At 39.7% G+C, this 22,775-nt stretch overlaps 1 protein-coding gene across 4 annotated transcripts in view; it reads right to left on the minus strand.

Annotated features, from left to right (window-relative positions):
- The window catches only part of Fundc1 (FUN14 domain containing 1), a 52,363-nt gene that overhangs the window by 23,835 nt on the left and 5,753 nt on the right, over positions 1–22,775 (minus strand). For 2 of the 4 annotated variants that reach the window (NM_028058.4, NM_001313746.1), the window contains exons 4-5: positions 14,880–15,008; positions 11,799–14,210 (exon numbers count right to left, since the gene is read on the minus strand). The exons of 1 other annotated variant lie outside the window; for it this stretch is intronic. In NM_028058.4, the coding sequence (NP_082334.1) occupies positions 14,133–14,210; positions 14,880–15,008 (207 nt within the window). In that variant the 3' untranslated portion in view covers positions 11,799–14,132. Of the gene's footprint in view, positions 1–11,798; positions 14,211–14,879; positions 15,009–22,775 lie in introns of those variants that run through there. One more of the 4 variants, NM_001313745.1, reaches the window with a different exon arrangement.

Here is a 22,775-nt window from a genome sequence, read left to right on the forward strand (position 1 = left end):
CTCACACAGCTACACATTCCACAGAAACAGGACACCTGTGGTATCTATCTTTAAAAACCTTTCCCTTTCTGGGTGGCATGCCTTCAATTTGAATTTAAGGCTGTCTTCCTGCTAACAGTTGTAATTTAGATAATTACAATTTGAATTTAATCTATTGTATCTTCCCCAGTGGTTTTGAATGCTGTAACATTCTTGGAGCCCCCATCGAGATACTTGAGAGAGCCTATATTTAGGTCTCCAGGGTCTGAAATAGGTTCCAAGCAGGAACAAGTTTGAGGTGGACTTGGAAACTGGATTAGGCTGAAACTATGGTTGCCACAAATTAAAGGTTGCTAGTTAGGTACAGAACCTAGGTGGGAGTAAATTCCACAACTCAGAGGCCAGGAGGCATATAGCCCTAGATTGGGGTTAGGGGCAACATATCTGTGGTCTTGAAAGGTGTGGGGAGCCTAGACTATGACCACTGTAATTTTTCAATTTCAAAACAAAACAGAAGTAAGAATTGCTAGCCAACATATGTCTGAAACTTGGACTGGTCACTGAGTTGTTCTGTTCTGGAGTCCAGATATTTGGAGAAACATAGGGGAGAATGGACAGGATCATAGACCCAGTCTCCAGGACAAAGGAGACACCCTTCTGTCATGGTTTTGGTATGCGACTGAAGGTGGCCACTGCATGACTATGTTTTTCTGGTCTCTTGTGACTTCCTGAATGTTCTATCTTTTTACATTGCCTGTGTCTGATGGATTTGTTTTCTGATGTGTCAATACGTTTTGTTGCAGACATAGGAGCCAGACTGAGTATTACTGCCTCCTGACTCTCAGCTCCCTCCTGCAGCTAACTCATCTCTAGCCATGGCTATCTTGTCTCTCTCCTCATCTCCCCCTAGGAGCTGCCTGCTCTATTTCTGTCACTATTATTGGATCACTGGAGCCTGCTGTTTAATTTCTGCAAAATCTTTTATCTCTGAGCTTTCTTTGTTTTCTGCTTAATCTGAACTCTCCAATCTGAACACTTGGGTTTTATGCTGGTTAGGGTTTATTTAAAAGCTGGCTCTGGAATTGGGTCATGCTCCTCTCTCCTGACCCAAACATGCTTGTTTAAAATTGTTCTCCAAAAGTCTCTGTTCTAAGTCAGAAGGCCATATGACTCTATGATTCAGATGTTACAGGATATTTGATCACACTGTGAACCCTGAGGCTGTGTTGTTTATTGGAAAATCCTATTTCTAGTTGTGCAGTAGCTCACCTTTAACCCCTCTGGCTCGAATACAGGGAAAGGTTTGACAGAATGGGATTGACCCAATGCTTATGAGAACAGAAGAAAGAGAGGCTACTTGAGGGACAGTGCAGAGAGAGAAGGAGGCAGTTTTACCAGGACAGCTATAGAGAAACAGGCTGCAGAGAGAGAACAAACTAGACACAGCTGAATCCAGAGACTGAGAAGGAGCCAGAAGATCAGAACAGATTGCCAAAGTTGGTATGAGGCCAAGCAGAGCAATTCAGGAGAAGCTGAAAGAGAAGCCAGTTAGTATGTAGAGGGTTAAACCAGCCAGCCAGAGAGCAGAAAAAAATATAGGAAGGGGTGAGCTTATTCAGCAGTAAGTCTCTGAGGCCGAAAACATTCTAGGCCTAGCTTAGATTTCTGGAGGCTAGAAGCTCCCAGGACTAGGCCCAGGTTAGCAGACTGAAGCAATAAACCTCTGAGATGACAATTAAGGGAGAATAAAAGTTACTTTTACAAGGAGGTGGAGACCAGAAAAAAATATCCCAGGAAAAGAAACTATGTGATTTAAAACAGTTAAAAAGTAGACTATTCCAATAAGGATTACAACTACACATCTAATACTTTTTTCAGTTATATTTAACTCTCTAAGACTGGCTAAATTATCAAATTTATCTTAAGAATTTCAAGACTATTGTGTAATCTTTCTGTAACTCAAGATTTGTAAGCTTATGAGTATAGTTAAAAAAAAAAAACTCTTTAAAAGAGTTTTCTTAAAACTTGTAACAAGCCGAGCAGTGGTGGCACATGCCTTTAATCCCAGCACTTGGCAGGCAGGGGCAGGCAGATTTCTGAGTTTGAGGCCAGTCTGGTCTACAGAGTGAGTTCCAGGACAGCCAGGGCTAAAGAGAGGAAAAGAAAAACTTGTAACAGAAGGGTTAAAATTTAAAGATCTATGCATAGGTAATCTTAAAGGAATATGTGCCTAATGGGATCACCTTGGAGCAACCATGTGATTGCCACTATCTTAGCTGATGACCCCATCAGGATAGAAGGAACCATGTGACTGGCAGCCATCTTTACTAAGGTTAAAGTGAGGACATACCAAGTGACTTTACCTCCATCTTAATTAAGGTGATCACGTGGTATAAACGAGCTAAGGCAGCATCCATAAAACTTCTTAGTCCGAATGGCCCTTCTGTTTATCATTGTATCACCTGTTTAAAATAAGGAGGCAACAACAGGTCTCCAAGAGGTTTTGGATTAGGATGGATTTTTATGTGATTATTTTGGTCCTGTGAGTAAAAATTTTAGATAAAAAAATGTTTAATATGGTATGCTTAGTAAGGTTTATAAACTTTTAAGTTTATGAAAGTGTACTCAGATAATCAGAAACTGACCTGGAGATGTATTTCTAACCTTTTAAGTTTTTGCAGTGTTCAACATTAGGCTTCAAAAAAACTTTAGATAAGGAACAACATATGTTTGATGAATAAGAAATGTTTAATAAGAAAGGTTTATAAATAACTAAGGGCTACTCAGGTTAGCAGAAACTGACTTTGTTGGCATTTTGTCTAGGCTCTACCTGACAGTTACCAGGCAACAGCCAGGTATGCCTGACTCACTATAAAAGGGCTGCTTGGCCCCTCTTCTCTTTCTTGCTCTCTTGCTCTGTCCCCTTTCTCCTGGTCCTCCTCTCTCCCCATTCCTCTCCTCACTCTTTCTCCACATGCTCATGGCTGGCCCCTCCCCTCCCCCTCTCTTCTCCTCCCCTCCCCCCCCTCCTCCTCTTCCTCCTCCTCCTCCTTCTCCTTCTACTTCTTCTTCTTCTTCTTCTTCTTCTTCTTCTTCTTCTTCTTCTTCTTCTTCTTCTTCTTCTTCTTCTCTCTCTCTCTCTCTCTCTCTCTCTCTCTCTCTCTCTCTCTCTCCCCCCCCCCAAGAACTCCACTTCTCTAGCTGTCAGTGGTCTCTGCTGCCCAGGCATCTGGCATTTCATGGCATGGTAGGGAGCTCTGCAGCTGCTGCGGAAAAAGCAGCTTTCAGTCTGCCCTGCTTGCTTGCAGCTTCAGTCTGCCCTGCTTGCTTGCAGCTTCAGTCTGCCCTGCTTGCTTGCAGCTTCAGTCTGCCCTGCTTGCTTGCAGCTTCAGTCTGCCCTGCTTGCTTGCAGCTTCCGTCTGCCCTGCTTGCTTGCAGCTTCAGTCTGCCCTGCTTGCTTGCAGCGGTGGCCATCTCAAAGTCTCCTTTGGAGAGCTAGGGCAGTGGTTGAGGAGAGGGGAGGGAACTGAAGCCACCACACCCTGCCTGGGACTGCTGCAGGCACACAACTGCCCCCACTACTCTCTTGCTTTTGCTCAGGCATCTCCTGCCTCTGCTCTCCACATTCTTTTCTACTCATGCCCACTCAACTTAGTTGTCCATCATTTCAGCATTTCGTGACAGCTCTCTCACATGGCCTGAGTTGAGTTGCAGGGCTTCCTTTTCCCTGCCCACCATAAATTCCAACAATACTGGGCTCAGGGCCTGTGCTGCCCCACCCCACTTGCTTGTGTCTGAACTGCACATGCTGGTACCACTGGCATTGTTGCCTCTGCCATCCATTGGTTTGCAGAACAATGAGGACAGCGGGTGTGGGAGGGGAGGAAACAAAAGCTGTTCATTCCCACAGCCTAGGCCACTGCCCAGCTGTCAGAGCCACTCTGACAAAGGCTGGGAAATGGACCTTCATGCACGACCCACTCTCTCAGTCCGTGTCCAAGCCTAAACCCACCCCAACACACTCACTTACCACTGTCAGCTTTCTGATTTCTTTCCATTTTGATCCACATTAAGTTATAATATGCTCTATTTACATTCCCGAACAAGTAACTAAACAAACACAGGTTGTCTAACTCAGATATACTGCTTTCAATCTTATCAGAAGTCTGCTAATATATTCATACTCAATCTTATGACAGAGACTCCCAAAGCCTAACATTTAACCCCCTAATGTCTCTGAGAAGATAATAGACACAGCTACAAGAGACTGCCTGGATTGTGGTATGATGATCACTGAGAAACTCCACCATTGCCTTGCCTACTGCCAGGGCTTGGTCTACATTGTAGTCAAAACTGTATAACCTGAAAGTCAAATGACTCATATTGCCTAAGTCAAGGTGGGTCATTTCTCATTTCACACGTATCTAATTCCACAGGGGGGAAAAAAAAAAGGTTTTCAACTGTGCTTGACAGCCTGAGTGACTCTTCCCAAGTTGCCGTGGAGACTACAGGGACCCAGGAACTGTTTAGGAAGTGGACCATAGATGAAGCTGTCATTTTAATACATTTAATAGATTACTCCTAGATTATAATTTATTCTTCCCCAGATTTCTGACTGCATTGACAGCTAAGGTAACTGTACCTTGACAACAAGAAAACAGACCTAGCTCCTTACCCCTAAGATAATCCACTACTATATTTGCTCATTAATAAATTCATTAACTAGCAAAGACTGCCAGATTTTTTTTTTCAAAACAGGGTTTCTCTGTGTAGCCCTGGCTGAACTGGAACTCACTCTGTAGACCAGGCTGGCCTTGAACTCAGAAATCTACCTGTTTCTGCCTCCTAAGTGCTGGGATTAAAGGTGTGCGCCACCACTGCCCGGCTTCAGATTTCTTACAGAGTTCATGATAAACAATATACAAGTTCAGATGTAAGCTTTCACAGGTGTAACCTGTTACTTCCTTACCTAAACCAGTTTCCAGGAACTAAATGTTTCATATTTCCTCTTTTTGCTATGCCACTGTCCTAACGCTATCCAAGTTCTTATAAAGTTGCCTAACCCCTAATAAAGCATTCTACTATATGATCCAACTATATATAATCACAAATTCAAATTTTAAATTTTCTTTATCTTTTAACTAAATTTAAAGTGTTTCTTGTGTTGAATCCACACTATAAGCTATCAGACTCAAATATACATTTCATTTGATTGTACTTTAACTTTAGACTTAAGGTGTTTCTCGTGCTATATAGATCAACTGTATTCACAAGGTCAAGGTTTTGAGTTTCCTTTGTCTCTCAATTATAAACTTAAAATTGTTTCTCATTGTGTATATTCAGTCTCAAGACAGAAGGAAAAAGCCCTGTTCCTTCTGCTCCACAAAAGGTTTTCGTCTTCCCTAAGATCATCTTAATGACTATTCGTATTGTTAACTAATTTATCTCTTTTATAACTTACAAACTACAGGAAACCCATTCAGACCTACCTCTCCTGGACCAAATAGACTCCATCTAGATAAGTACACCAACCTATTCCAGAGGGTGAGATTCCTCTCCTGTGCCCTGAAATTGGGACTCACCCCTAACCACCAAGACTGAAGGGTTTCAAATGTATTTCCAAATGAACACCTAAAAATCTTTTCTCCCAAACATACTTCCATACTTAATCTTATTCTCTACCTAATATATATATATATATAGTCCAGGCATTTACTACACCCAGCCAGGACAGCTCCAAAGAAGCAACCCCCAGATGCTCCAATCTACTCTTACACAGATGCTTCTACTGGACCTACCTGTTCCTTCTGATCTATACACAGATGGTTCCACAGACCCTGGATTACAATGTAACAGCCAATTCTCCTAAGACTGGACCAACATCCCATACCAATTTTCCCAGGTCTCCCAGAGACACATTGCTCAAAAGTCAGCAGGAAGTAGCTAAGGATCACAATAACTCTATTCTTGCTCCACCATCGCCTCTTTCTAATTTTTCTTTTTTAATTAAACCAAAATGGGGGGATGTTGGCATTTTGTCTTGCCACTGACCCACAGTTACCTGGCAACAGCCAGGTGTTCCTGACTCCCTATAAAAGGGCTGCTTGCCCCCTCCCATCCCCTTGACTTCTTGCTTTTGTTCTTTCCTCTTGCTCCTCCTCCCCCTCCCCCCTCTCTCCACATGCTCATGGCCAGCCTCTCCTCCTCCTCCTCCTCCTCCTCCTTCTTCTTCTTCTTCTTCTTCTTCTTCTCTCTCTCTCTCTCTCTCTCTCACTCTCTCTCTCTCTCTCTCTCTCTCTGCCTTTCTTTGTCGCTACTCCCTCAATCCCCCCTTCCCATGCCCCGAATAAACTCTATACTATACTATACCTTTGTGTGCTGGTCCCTCAGGGGGAAGGGATGCCTCAGCATGGGCCCACTGAGGCACCCCCTTCCCCCACACCTGACTGCACATCCACCAAACATATTCCTCTCTCCTTATCTTTTTATAAAACACAACAGACTTCAAATATGTTTAGCCTCTACGTCTAATTTTCTTAAGCTTTAGCTATTTTGACAAACTGAGTAATATAAGAAACAATTACATTCTATAAAGGTATACTATAAAAGGATAAGGAAAATAAAGTTCTCAGCCTCTCAGTGGACATATTTATGGATTTGTAAAATTCCTGGTTTCTTTGTGGATTGTTTTGATGATTTAATGTTTTATTTTGCTACTGAATGATTTTCAATTAAATCTTCACATTTTAAGGATCAAATTTAACAGGGATAAAACTGTAAAATCCTAATCTTGTAAAAGCTGATAACTCATTGTAAATTGTTAAAGATAATTAAGGTATGCAAGTTAATGGTCAGCCACCTCATAAATGATTAAATTCTTTAATGTGCTCAAAACTATGTTTGTAGTCATGGTAATTACAAATGTTATTAATTTACAGGGACAAGGTTTATTTAGTCTCCTGTCTATGGATTTCAAGATTAAGCCTGAAATAAGTAAGTAAAAAAAAAAACCTTGCTTAAAATCAGGTATACATAAATTAAATAATTTATAATAATAATTATGTTATTTGTTATAATAATTCATCATATATTGTAATAATTATATTTGGTTATATAGTATACTAATATAATAATAAACTAAAAATAAAATTATAATTATATTATATTAAATTATAAATATATTTAAAATAATAAATTAAATAATAGTCCTCAAACTTCTCAGAGATCTGCTGAATATGGCATTTTCAATGTTTAATAAAAAAGCTTCCTGTGATAGACAAAAATGCCAGCTCCTGGATGCAACTCTAAGATCTTCTCCAAAGAAGATGATATAATACACCACATGGACAGTGGTAACAGTAACTTCTGGGTAAAGGACAAACTGCTCCATGCCTCACCCACACCCAGGGAGGGCACAACCCAAACTGGACATTTTTAGGTTAACCACCCCACTCTGCCTCACCAAGTTAGGCCAGTTTTCCCAAGTTCCACAGGAAAATCTCTCAGCCAAAGACTAATGCTGCCCTGTGTGGCAGCTGATAATTTAATGTTGTTCTGTTTCACAGTCAGACAGAGCACCTCTGCCAGCGCTCCCCCAAAAATATCAGGGCCACTGTGTGAGTTAGGTTTTATTGCCGTGAAGAGACACAATAACCAAGGCAACCCTTATAAAGGAGATTTAATTGGGGCTGGCTTAAAAGTTCAGAAATTCGATTCATTATCATCATGATGGGAAGCATGGCAGTGTCCAGGCAGGCAAGGTGCTGGAGAAGCTGAGAGTTCTACATCTTAATCTGACTGCAGCCAGGAGAAACTGACTCTTCCACACTGGGCAGCTTCAAAGACCACCCCCACCATGATGCACTTCCTCCATCAAGGTCACATCTCCTATTAATGCACTTCCCACAGGCCAACTATATTCAAACCACCATAGTCACCCTGGAGGAGCCAAGGGTAACCACCCAGGCCCACAGGCCAACTGTATTCAAACCACCACAGTCACCCAAGAGGAGCCAAGGGTAACCACCCAGGCCCACAGGCCAACTGTATTCAAATCACCATAGTCACCCTGGAGGAGCCAAGGGTAACCACCCAGGCCCACAGGCCAACTATATTCAAATCACCATAGTCACCCTGGAGGAGCCAAGGGTAACCACCCAGGCCCACAGGCCAACTGTATTCAAATCACCATAGTCACCCTGGAGGAGCCAAGGGTAACCACCCAGGTAGTGGGTAAGTGCCTGTCATTTAACTAATACAGAGCCCATTTGGGTTATGTTTCCGTTCAAATGTATCCTTCTCAGATATCCCCAAATGCTACAGCAGCCTGGTTAGTCCATTATGTAAAAATCAGACCTTGCTTTTTTCCCAGAGCTACTAGTTCTCCTTCTAAAAAAGGTAAACCCAGACAATTTACTTTGCTAACAGGCTTCACATTAAAAGAAATAAACTCACAAAACAGGTTTCAATGTAACTAAACATTTTTACTATTCCTTGCTGTGCTGGCTGGTTTTGTGTCAACTTGATACAAGCTAGAGTCATCAGATAGGAAGGAACCTCAGTTGAAGAAATGCCTTTATAAGATCCAACTGCAAGGCATTTTCTCAATTATTGATCAAAAGGAAAAGGCCCAGCCCATTGTGGGTGGTGCCATCCCTGGGCTGGTAGTCCGGGCTTCTACAAGAAAGCAAAGTTGAGCAAGCCATGATGAACAAACCCAGTAAGCAACACCTTTCCATGGCTTCTACATCAGCTCCAGCCCTCAGGTTCCTGCCCTCTTTGAGTTCCTGTCCTGACTCCCTTCAATAATGAGCAGCAGTGTGGAAGTGTAAGCCAAATAAACTCTTTCCTTCCCAACTTTCTTTTAGGTCATGTTATTTCATTGCACCAATAGAAAACCTAAGACACTTGCTTTTCAATGACCACTCTCAATAAACAACCACTTGTGTCTTATGGTAAATTATTAAATAAAAAGATGTGTAAATTATGAATTTCTAAGGAAATAATTTAAGATATGTACAAATAAGATACATGATATCAAGGCTTCAACAGTTCATAGTTTTAACATATTAACCAGTAGAGTTCTGATAAGCTATTAATCTAGCTTTTGTAAAGAACTATCTACTATTAGAGTCACAGGTCAAATTTTAAATTTTCTTTTGGTTGTTTTCTAAGTATAGACTTAAAAGTGCTTCTCATCCTACTGAAAACATCTCTGTTCAATATCTCTGGCCCTCTGGATAGAGAGAAGAATATTCATGCCTTTAATCCAGAATCATGTTTTGGATTCCCAAGCTTTTGCTATGTCTCAAAGGCACGAGTCTACTCCAGCTGTTTACAGATACCTGTTAACTGCTTTTTCTATAATGAGGATTCCAGTACAGATTACAAACAGTAGAAATGCTAATAGCTCTAAAACGCTTATTTCATTTTTTTGTAAACTTAAAAAAACTTCATGTAAGCCTCATAGAGTTGTGACTTGGATCCACCTGTTACAGGTCAAGTAGATTTTAGATTGACCTGTAACTCCTCTCTCATTGACTCCTCTCGTGTCAATGGTCTAAGTTTCTTCACATTACTTCCTGTTCCTGAGGGTGGGTTGTCTCCTACCCCTAGTCTTGGGATTTTTTTCCACCACCCCAACAACCAGGACCACAGGACTGGAAGTTTCAAATTTAAAATTCTCCCCTAAGTTACTCAAACTATCCTGAGCCTGGAGTTGTCTTTCAGAAACAGAGAGCACCGAACTCGCTGAAAGCTGATGTAAACCAGAGGGCTCTGATGGATCTTCCTACCAGGCTGAGTCCCCACTTTGGACCAGCATTTCATACTACTTCAAATTCCCTGTACTTTAATAGCCCAAGTGGCTCAGCATAACCCGGGCAGCAAAGCAAATATACCCTGCCTTTTTCTGGCTTGTGAATGGCATTCCAGTCTTCTTGAGTCCTGACAACGATGTCCTAATTTCAGCTGAGAAGCAGTTATCAAAAATGCTGTATGTTAGGTCTAAAGGAAACTAGTTCTGCTCTACAAAATTGAGTCGCTTTTTTACTCTCTCTGGAAAAAGGGAAAATGGTTACCTATGGTGGCTATTGGCATACCAGGACCCATGTTGGCCTCCAGACTCCCTCAGGATCATAAGTACTTCTTATAAAATTTTGCAAAAGTGCTACTCACAATGGGGGCTGGAATATGAATGGCTTACTTCATGGGTACCAAAGTTTCCTGGGTGAATCAGATGTTTATTTTCTCCTTGCTGCTTTATACAACCTAATGCTCACTTGGGGAAGTCAGTGTCAAACACTACAAATATCAGGAGACTTAGAATTATATTCCCGAGATTCAACTCATTCACCTAGAGCTGTGGTTCTCAACCCCTTTGTGGGTCAAATGTCCCTTTCACAGGGGTCACCTAAGGCCACCAGAAAACACAGATACTTACGTAACAATCCATGAGCAAAATTACAGTTATAAAGTAGCAATGAAAATAATTTTATGGTTGGGGGCGGTCACCACAACATGGGGAACTATATTAAAGGGTCGCAGCATTAGGAAGGCTGAGAACCACTGTTCTAGAGCTAATGCAGAATGTAATGGGCTAGTGAATTATAATTATGCCATCTCATAAAAAAAGTCAACTGTTCAAATATTCGCTGTATAGGTTCAGAATCAACATGTACCTCAACATGAATCACTGATTTGACTCATATGATCTGAAGCCAATGTGGAATTCAATGGCTAAGGAAACTCCATTCTGTACCAGGTACCCTTTGTAGCCACTGGCCTCTGCCCTAAATTACTGAAAGATGAGCTTCTAACAACCTTCCCATAATGGTATAACTGCTGTGCGATAATTAACCACTTGCTCGGGCTTCTGTAAAAACCTGCTTAATTAACACAGTATACAGGGGAGAGAGCTTCTTATGCAGCCGAGGGGAGTGAAATAGTCTCTCACGCAGCTACAGATGCCACAGAAACAAGCTAACTGTGGTCTCCACCTTTAAAAATGCTTCCCTTCTGTTCCACATGCCTTCAATTTGGTTTTAAGCCTGTCACCCTGCTAGTCATTTTTAATAAATTCAGCTAATTACAATTTGAATTGAGTCTGTGGTTCTTTTTTTTTTCTTTCTTTCTCAGTGGTCTTGAAGTTCATTACACCTACCACAGGCAAAGCACTAGACAGATTGTATAACCCTAAAATGAAATCCAAAACATTCTCCAAATAGATACTTTGTCAGTACCAACATGATACATCCAAATAGAAAATTCTACAGCTTAGCACATGTGATAGGTCCCAGTCAAATGCAGGCACAAAAATTTACACAGCAACCCCAAGAGGCTCCTGACCCTCCTAAGCTGCAATATTTTAAAAAAAGTATTATAAAAAATTACCATTACTGTTGGGGTACATGGAGACAATGTGTGTGCTGAGCAGCTTTCTTCCTGACTGCAGATGTGATAGCAGCAGCTTCAGGCTTCTGCAACCTTGACTTCACCACTCTGATGGCTCATAGTATAATGTTATTCTCAGCCTTCCTAACACTGTGATCCTTTAAGACAGTTCCTCCTGTTGTGGTGACCCCCCCCCCCAACCATTAAATTAGTCCATTGATACTTCATAACTGTAATTTTGCTACTGTTATGAATCTATGAATATGTGATCCCAAAGCGGTAATGACCCATAGGTTGAGAACCAGAGCCAAGATAAGCCTTTCCCTCCTTAAGTTTCTTGTTATTTTGTCACAGGAACAGAAGGGAAAAAAACTACAACAGGAAATATTCCAGAACATGAAATAAAAAAATACTTCTGACGCCAAGAGTTCAGATAAGGGACATTTAGTCAGTGCGTATGTCATACAAGTTAAGAGATTGAGTAACACATCGTTTCAGGTAATGCTCAACCTAGAGGAAGAAACAACATAGCCAGGAGGGGAAACAAGAAGACTGAGAGAGGGGAAGGTATGACAGAGTACTGGAAACAACTTACATTTACATACAAAACATTTCAAAATTTCAAGAGACTTAGAAGTGTACAATAAAAGTGTTATCTTTTGTTACCTGCTTTTTGTTGTTGTTGTTGCTGCTGTTGTTTTGTTAGGTTTGGGTTTTAGAGATAGGGTCTATTACGTATACCTAGCTAGCCCAGAATTCAATATGTAGACCAAGTTGGCTGTGAATTCAGAGGCCTGCCTGCCTCTGCCTCCCAGGTGCTTGGGATTAAAGGTGAACACCATCACACTCAGCCTTTGTTGTGTGAGACAGGAGCTTACTACATACCCATTATAGCCTCCAGCCACTCTGATCCTCCTGCACCAGCTTTCTGTATGCTGGAATTATTGCAGGATATCACCATTTCCAACTCTTGTTTTCGTTTGTATATTTGGACTCTTAAAGGAAATTCTCTCCACTCAACACCGTATTTGAATAGCTCCCATATTACAATATGAATTCTTCAGTACTGGAATATTGTAATGCCTCTAATTGAAAGCTTGAGAGCTGATATATTGTGTTTTCCCTGCTCTTCTAACATATCCCCCAAAGAACAGACACTATAACCATCTTCAAAATAAAAAGACTGGAGTTCCTTGAAGTAGCCTGCCTTGCTGCACAGTAACACCCAGGTATGGTACTCAGAAGCAGGGCCAGGTTCTCATGGTTCTACTGACATGACCTGAACACAATCAAGATATATGTTCCTTTTAGTTTTATAACAATGAAAGGTTTAGCCAGAGAAAATGGAGAAAAGCTCAAAAAAGAATAACAAGGATATATAAGCACAATCACTTCATATTAAGGAACTGAGTTTTATTTAGCATTCTATATGAGGCACTAATGAGAATAAAAGAAACTAAAATTCAATTGTACATTTGAATTTAAAGAATTTCAAGACAGTACAAGCACACAGCTTGTAACCAATATCAAAAATATGAAATGACACATTTACAAGACACAGAGTATACAATGGGAGTGTCCTATCACAGGAAGATAGTCTGAATAGCTGCAATATTTCCAGTCTGAAGACTCTAACCTATACTGTTCTGCTGTTTTCCCCAGGGACAGCCAAGAATTCTATGAACAAGAATAACAATATTGAAAGCTGTTCTTGGACAAGAGATGCTCGGAACAAGTGTGAGGCTGGCCCAGAGAAACAAGTAAACTGGCCTAATGTTCAAGAAATGGAACGCTAGCAATGCCTGAGAGCCCTAGTGCTTACATCATATAATCAAGGAAGCAATTATATTTAAGCTATAATTTTAGGACTACACAGAAAATCACAGTTCTTCAGACAATAAGTTCATATTATACTATTAAGTATTTTAAAGCAATCTGTACCTTTTGGTGAAGAGACAAAAAAATAATTAGGATTTTTAGAAATAAAAAATGAGATGCATTTGAAATTAATAAAGCATATCAATGACCAACTAATGACATACTCCCAAATTAGTTCTGTTAAAGCAAACAAACTTGAAAAATTAGAACGTACAAGGAGACGTTTCAAAAACTGCAGACATTAGAGAAAGGGAAAGTGTTTTAGTCGCGTAGTATTTCATTACAAAATCCTCCTTTAATGTAAATATTACACATAAGCAAAGTAAGAAAGAGAAGGGGGAAAAACCTAACTAAAGATTGACATATCAGAAGAGTTTAATATCTTAATAATTCTATTGTTGCCTTCCACAAAGGGGTAAAACAATTCTTCAGTTTATTGCAAACACATCTTTAAAAAAAATCAGCCATAACATTGAAGCTATAAGACAATATTTAATTATTAGCACTAGACAGTAAAGCACAAAAAACTTTGAAAAGTAGATAGGGTAATATTTCATTGGACAGTACATGTAACAGCTTTTTCTGTCTCCACTATATCCAGTGATGATAATCATAGGCTAGTTTCTAAACAAATGTTAAATTTAAAAATTTGCAAAATCCATGGTTGCTCAAGAATACTATTGTGTACACAGCACATAGGTTGTCTTACAGGAGATACTAGCTTGGTAAGCTTCAGGCGGCAAAATGCTAAGCTGCTTCATTTGCAATCGTCCAGCCGGCTGTTCCTTACTTTGGAGACTGGTAGCATGTGCCATTAAGAGATAACCCTGCTGCCACAGTCTTCCTCTCATTGTTGGATCCACTACCATAGAGCCTTCAAGTCCTTAAGATGCCAGGCCTAGCAAAAAGCCTCCCACGAAGCCGCTGGATATCACAATGTTCTGCTTGATAAAGTCTGTTGCCTAAAAATCAAAGTGTCAATAAAAATACTCATAATGATGCTACAAATATTACACTGAATTAGATATTAATATATTATGTTAACTAGATTACATTACATATTACTTTGAATGAAATAGGACAACAGAAGGACAAATGCACAATTCTACTTATGCACACTCTAATTAATCGACAGTCCCAAAACCAAATAGAGGTTAGGGGAAGGGAAATTTGGGGAAATAGTACTTAATAAAATTTTTAAGTTATGCAAATGGATAGTGGAAATAACTGTACAGAAGCATGTATGGATATGGTGCCTCTAAATTGTATTCTTGCACATGGTAAACGATGTATTTATCAAAATGTATATATGTATTCAAAAGAACTTCTTATTTACTGAATTCCAGATAAATAACATTCCCAACTATTTTCTTTCTTCCTTTCTTTCTTCCTTTTTTTTGGGGGGGGGGGCTGCTTTGCTTTCTTAAAACACAATTTTATTTTGTAGCTCAAGCTAACAGGCTGGTCTATAATTCATAGCAATCCCCCTGATTCAGTCTCCTAAGTGCTAGAATGGTAGGTATGAGCTACCGTGCTTGGCTCAAACATCATTAAGATAATGTAATCCCCAATCATACTTTCTGTGAGACCTGTTATCAAAGAACAGAAGGCAAAGAGTCTCATTGTCTTACTTCTTCAATTATATTGTTGATTTCAGGTGCTGCTTTATTTGCTCGCTTCTTTATCTGTCTCTTTGCTTTGTTTACATCTTTTTCAACTCTCTTCCAGTCGATCTGTACATAGCCACTGTGACTGGCAACCTGCAGACATGCAATGAGAATGAATACTAGCCCAGAAGTAGAAGGCCGTGGCGTTTTGCAGGAATCCCTGGAGCCTCTAAGGAAGAAACTGTTATGGCCTCGCCAATGTACTCAGTCAATAGGAACTGAACAAAGGGAACTTTGTCCCCACTCTTCTTAGCAGTGCTCTGGTGCAGTTGGAAATGCAGAGTTTTAACACAGTAACTAACCAGCTCCTTAGATGCAATCAACACAGAGTTAAGAAAAATATAGTGCATGCCAGGAAAGATTCAAAAAGCTGTATTATAACAGCTTTCATCCTACCCTTTAGAATAGGGAATCAGCTAAAAAGACAGATTATCTAAAGTGTATGACTAATAAAAAGTACCTTTTACTTAAATAGATGTGAAATACCTAGTAATCAGAAAGCAATCAGTTGACAAGTTATTAAAGAAATTTCAAATAGCCTGATAAAGGCACTTCACTAGCTCTGAATCGACTTAATTTAAGAAGAGAGTGTGGGGAAAAGGGAACCTTCATTTACTGTTGGTGAGACTGCAAACTGATGTAGTTCATTTGGATATCAGTGTGGAAAATTCTTTTTAAAAAAAAGCTAAAAATAATTCCACCAAATAACGCAGCTACACTCCTCTTTGGCAAATGCCCAACAGACTCATCTCCACACACAGACACCTGCTCAGCCATCCATGTGCATTGCTCTTCTGTTCACAATAGGTAGGAAATGGAAACAACTTAAAGGCCTACAACTGATGAATGGGTTATGAAAATGTGGTACATATATACTATGGAATGCTATTCAGTTGTAAAGAAAATTGAAAGAATTTCTAAGTAAACCAAACTAGGAAACATTTTACTGAATGAGGTAGCCCAGACCCAGAAAGACCAATACCACATGTTCTCTCTCACCTGTGGTTCCTACCTCCAAATCTTCAGGTTTGAATATATAACCTGGGCTAACCACAGAAATCAGGAAAGAAAAAGGGGCTCAAAAGTACAGGGTGTGCTAGAGATGGGAATAGCAGGATACAGCTGATATGCAGGGGCAGGGGGAAGACAAATGGGCAACGAGGCTTAACTGGGGCGGGGGAGGTCAATACAGAACAAGGAGCATGAGGAGAAGGAAAATAGAACTAAGGATGTTTGAAAAAAGTCATAAGGAATCACATTATTTTTTATTTACCTAAAATGTATAATATAAATGATACTGCACATTATATGTAAATATAATGTGCAGTATCATTTATATATACATATATGTATACACACACACTCATAAAGTTATGCCACTTGGGCTGACAATACTACCCACAAGAGCCACTGACTGTTAAACAAAAGCTGATGAAAAATGCCATCTTGAGTTGTTCAGGAGTCCAAGAGACTCCCAAAATAATATAGGCTATTGCTACTGCCTTTTGTAATCTCCCAGAAGTTGAAATTAAGTATACATTGCTGAACACACCATGCACTTCAAGCAGAGGACTTGAAGGATCTGAGCTAGACATGATCTGGAACCTTTCTCCCTGAGGACTAGCTCTCTTAGTACCAGGAGATGCTATACAAAATGTCAAGGGGGAAAAAAAACAACCAACTGTCCTACCCATCCATTATGCCTATTAATCACAACTATTACTAGTATAAGAAGATAGCCCTAAAGGCACAATAGTGACACTTATATTGTGGTAGTAGCCGACAGATAGCTATCCATTTGGACTTAAGGCCTGCTCAACAGGAAGAAAAGTCTGTCTAGTACTTACTGGAAACCTAGCCAGCCCCACAGAAGTAGTGAAATCATGGACCTCAGAGGTGAGTCTAGTACTGCTACTTTAATCATCATAATTCCCAACTGCATTCTAAATACTTCTCTTGATATCCAGAGAAGTGTAGCTTTTATCCATAATCAAAGCAGCTTTGCTTTGCAACAGATGGATATGATTACAAAACACAACTCAGACATGAGAGATACATCTATAACACAATTGCTCCATCTAAGGCTCATGGAATATCTCAGAATAAAAGGGGGAGAATCTAAGAGGCAAGGGACCAGGAAATTTGCTGTAAGGTCTTGTCTCCTTCAAATGGCAGGTAAGCTACACCCATGAAATCTCACCAATACGGCTGCTTAAAGAGGACCTGAACAGTGAGAATACCAAATACACAGCTCTAATGGAAGAGAAAGTCTTCTCATGGGGCCCCACCCTTACACAAAGAACTACAGGCAACTAATGATTCCTGAAATGGGGAGAATTAGTCAACCCCAGAGTAGAGACTCTAATTGGGTATCTGGTTCCAAGTTGTCATCTCTGAAATCATATACATACATGCAACACTAAATGCATGCATTTATACCTATATGTAATAATAACAAAGGGAAGGAGGCCATGAAGTTTGACAGCAGGGTATGTAGAGAGAGTTGGAGGTAGGAAAGGGAAGGAACGATGGGCTTTCATTTTCATTTAAAAACTTTATAGTAATTGCTTTCCATAATAAATTTCAGATAATTAATGCTCTTATAAAAACTATAGCTAAATGCTTATTCATCTTAAGAACCCTTACATGAAGAAGCTACTGGGCCAATGGCAAAACTGGAACAGGAACAATAGGGAGATGTAACCAGTGTAAGTAAAATCTAAATATAAATAAGTACACAAGAAGTAAATAATTAAACTATATATGCTATTATAAGTCACTTCTATCAGTCTGATACATTCTTTATAGACTTTTAACCATATTCAAGGCTTTTAAGCACATATAAAATATTTCAAATAACAAAAATATCTGATTTCATATAAAGCATCTGACCTGCACCTTAGGTTCTATTTGTCTCTGTGACTGATTCCACAGTAGACTGTTTACCTGAAGCTCTTCCTAATACTCACTCACCAGGTACCCGTCAGACTCTGGCCTCAGCTAGAGAGGTGATCAAATTGTTTGTCATCAAACTTTTCTGGTAGAGCCTGACGACACAGTGATGTGGATCATAGGCAGAGAAGTGATAATGAACTTTAAAGGAGACTTTCTAGATAAAAACTGAAAAGTTGCCTTACAAAGTATTCAAACTAGTTGATTGCTTTGTAACCTTTAGAGAACTTAACGTAGGTTGAATTTCAACAGATCTTTTTATTGAAATGCAAAGATTTTATGCATGTGCATGGCTTTAGTTATTGTTAGAATAGCCAAAATGCTCTCCATGTTAACACACACTGAAGTAGAGTATCACACAGTTGCAGAGAGATGAGAAATCTTTAGATGATTAGTTCAATGTCCCTCTGGGGTCCTCCTCTCCAACACCTCCAAGCAATTCAAGTTCCTTTCCTGCACTCTCACCACACCACAGGCACCCATCCAGCTTGGCCTTGACCATAGGATTATAAAAACTGTGAATAACTGTATCCCTGGTAACAAATAATGTCATGCAAGAAGATGAGTGAGAAATGCTGGGTGAATGATAATAAAGACCATGAATAAATATTAAATTTCCAAAACTGTGCTAACCAACCTGTTTCAAGGAGCACTCAACAAAGTAACCGGACTAGATTATCCCAATGGTTCCTATTATGTTTACGAGTGAATGAGAAAATGGTTTCCACAGATGAGATTTCCTTGACACGTTCACTTCTAACTTATCTATATAACTATAAAGAAATGCAAACTAGGCAGACTGGAGAAAAGTGGAACAATGATGACCACTTTTTGAAATGTATTTGATTTTCCTACACTACTTCAATATTTAATGACACTGGGTAAAGAAGCTTTATTAGCATAAAAAGTTCTCCATTAGCCGGGCATGGTGGTGCACACCTTTAATCCCAGCACTTGGGAGGCAGAGGCACGCAGATTTCTGAGTTCGAGGCCAGCCTGGTCTACAAAAGTGAGTTCCACAACAATATGAACTAACCAGTACCCCGGAGCTCTTGTCTCTAGCTGCATATGTATCAAAAGATGGCCTAGTTGGCCATCACTGCAAAGAGAGGCCCATTGGACTTGCAAACTTTATATGCCCCAGTACAGGGGAATGCCAGGGCCAAAAAGTGGGAGTGGGTGGGTAGGGGAGTGGGGGGGTGGGTATTGGGGACCTTTGGGATAGCATTGAAAATGTAAACGAGGAAAATACCTAGTAATAATAAAAAAAAGTGAGTTCCAGGACAGCCAGGGCTATACAGAGAAACCCTGTCTCGAAAAACAAAACAAAAACAAAACAAAAACAAAACAAAACAAAAACCAAACAAAACAAAAACAAAAAAACTCAAAAAACCAACCAAACAAATAAACAAACAAAAAAACATGTTAAAAATAGCACCAAGCTTTCAGACAAAGATTCATTTTTGTTTAGAAGCTGTAAGGAGGTAAGGATGGGGCTTCTTGTTTGTCAGCCTCACCATAAATGATTCACTGGGAAGACTCCCCAATTCCCAATTTCACTTCTTCAGAATTTTTTTTTTCTTAGACTAGCGAGATTTTCTGAAATAAAGACTCCCATTAAGAATTTAGAGTTACATCAAATTTTAGTGCCTAGTTCTTAAACAGGAACACATCATCAGACACAGAGGACAGAAGGCTTTTTTTTTTCTGACAGCCCTGCCTGTCTTGGTACTCACTCTGTAGACCAGGCTGGCCTCAAACTCAGAAATCCACCTGCCTCTGCCTCCCAAGTGCTGGGATTAAAGGCGTGCACCACCACTGGAAGGTTTTTAATACAAGCTAGGAAGGGGAGGGGTACACTTAGACAAGGGGCTGGGGCTGCATGTTTAATTCTTAACATTGCAAAACAAAACAACAAAACACCAACCAAAAACAAAAATTATGGAAGCAAAAGCTGTAGGGAGAGGTTTTACAACAAAACAAGAGCTGAAAATGTAGCACAGTGGTAAAGCATTTGCTTAAGTATGTATAAGGCCCTGTGTTTGACCCCTAATACCACAAGAAGAAAAAAAACAGGGAAGGAGGGGGAGGGAGGGGGATGGACTAGAAGGAGGGAAGCAAAGGAAAAATGGATGGATGGATCAATAGATGGATGGATGGATGGAAGGGAGGGGGGAGGGAGGGAGAAAGGAAGGAAATAAAAAGGCAAGCAGACATGCAGAGGAAATGACTCAGTAGGCAAAGGGTCTGCTATATCAGCATGAAACCCTGATTTTAATCCTTAGTACTAACATGGAAATGCAATCGATTTATTCTTACTAGAAGCACTTGGTAATCAAAAGGCTTTAATATGTTTGTTTTGTCTCAGAGGAATGTGAAAGATGAAAATGGTTTGTAGCTCAGTGGCAGAAGGTCTGCCAGGCATACACATGAGGCCCTGGGCTCAATCTCCAGTACTGCAAACAGACAGCTATCACTGCAGTGTTGTCTGTAACACTGAAAAAAATAAACTGGTAGATAAACATTCTGTATAAAAACTAAGAACTTCATACACGAGAGACCATTTGACCCAACACTCAAGACCTGTGGCCAAAAAAGGCAATTACTTCAAACTAGCACCTGGCAATTTAAAAAATGTCAGCCCAGTCACTCTTTTAAAAAAGAAAAAAGAAAACAGTTATTCTTCTTTTTAAATTCACTTTACATCTCGCTTACTGCTCCCCTCCTAGTTACCCCTCCCATCCGCTTCTCCTTTAAAAGGTTGAGCTCCCCTTGGGCTAACATATCAAGCCTCTGTGGGAGCTTTTAAAAACCTTTTGTTTTCAATTCAAATTAGAGAAGGCATCAAAGCACACAATTTCTTCCTATCTTCATGGGCTACAGACAAGCAGTTAAAGTGGTTTCCACTGATGTTAGTGTTCTACTACATAACAAAAATGAATTCAGGAGGGTCAATTTCATATAAACACAGTCCACCTCTGAATCTCTTTAAATACATCTATAAATATGTATATATATTTATATATATTTGCATATCTATCATATCATAAATATCTCATAGGAATTAAATAAGCACAAGGGTTGGTGCTACATGTATGGCAGTGGCAGAATGCTTGCCTAGTGAATTCTCAGTAACAATAAATTAATAGACATAAAAAGTAGAAATGAAAAACTGCTAGAAACTGAAGTTGAAAATATTTCCCAGAAAGTAAACCAAAAGGAGAACTAAAAAAAAACAGGAAGCTAAGCTATGAAAAATAGACAGCCAGTCTAGGAGATCCACATCATAGAAAATATACTGGCCAGGCAGTGCAGAGAGTAAACAAAGAACAGGAATTTATTAGCTAATATCAAAAAAAGCCAAAGTGTTTGAGTTGAAAAGGGTTACAATGGGTAAGAACAGGCCCACACCAAGGACTACAATGTGACAAACCAGAAACACACACAAAATCTGCTAAGGATTTGCTGGGAGGTGGGGGGTGGGAGTGGGCGGGGAGGGAGGTCTGCATACAGATAAATGGCCAGGCACTAGAACTGTTTGAGACTTTAAACAGCAACACTGAACTTGAAGACAATGCAGCAATATCTAAACTCAGCTACATTATTACTCAAATGGGGGACACAATGAAAATGTCAGACATGAAAAAACAAATCTCAAAAATTACACTGTTCATACTTATTTTCTCTACAAGTTACTTGAAGATGTAATAATGGGAAGGCATGTCCCTTGAAAATAGGAAACCAAGACAAAGCAAAGGGATTATCTAGAATGGTTCTGAAAGGAAAATCCCCTAGAAAACTAGCAGGACTGAAGATCCTGAGACGGCCCTCCCCAGAACACTAAACAGGTCACCTAATGCATATTCCTCCAAGAGAAGACTGAGATAATAGGAATACATCAAAACAAAACAATCCCAGATGCCTTACTCGAAATAAGGGTCTAAACCTCAGTGTTTCTGTTGCTTTTTCTGCATTAAAAAGAAAATGAATCTGTTCATTTTTATTCTGTTTGATATGCCTGTTTTCTGAAGAGACAAAGAAAGTAAGGAGCTGAGTGGTATGGAGGTGGGAGAATCTTGGAGGAATGGGAGAGGGGGAACCATGATCAGAATGTATTGTATGCATTTTCAATTAAAAGAAAACATGAATCAAGAAGCTCACTTAATCATAGGTGCATAACTATGAAATAATACTCAAGATGGGGCCAGAGGACATGGCAGAGGGACAGAAAGCATTCAGGTGGAAATAGAACAGGATGACTCAAAAAGAACAGTGAATATTCCATAATGTGAAGCCAATAGTGAACTCCTGCAGCTGAAAGATCAAAAATGTGTCAGTCAGGGAAAAGGAGGCTCTGTGAGAAGTTAGAGGCTGCTTCAAGGGAGGGGTAAAGTCAGGATAGAAGGAGTAGAGGATTAAGCTCTGACAAGCCCTATGCAAGTATGTGTCCCTTATTTATGGGCACATATAACTGTAGAAAGCTGAAATACTCATATAGCATTGTCTACTTTTCTAAAGTTAAGCAGAGAAATCTGGAATTGGCTAGGACTCCTTAGTTGTAAATACTACTGTACTCAGAGCAGCTCCAATGTCTATTTTAAGAAGGCAATATGATAAATATCTACTGAGAAACATTTAATATTGTTACCAGCAAAGCTTTAAGTCTTAACCCAAACTAATAGTTATCTTTAATTATAAGCAAATGTTATGAACTATGGAATCAGGCCTAAGCATGTTAAGCAATTAATTAGCTTAAAAGCTGATGTTTCTTTCTCTAGTTTTTCTTTCAGGTCCCTCTTACTGTGTTTTCAAGGCTAATTATATCTGTGGGTAAAAGTGATTTGACTCAGACAGGACCTATGTCCTTCTGCTTTAGACTCCAAAAATGACAGGCTTAGAAAAGTAGGA

Source organism: Mus musculus, chromosome X (genome assembly GCF_000001635.26).
Source record: "Mus musculus strain C57BL/6J chromosome X, GRCm38.p6 C57BL/6J".
NCBI lineage: Eukaryota > Metazoa > Chordata > Mammalia > Rodentia > Muridae > Mus > Mus musculus.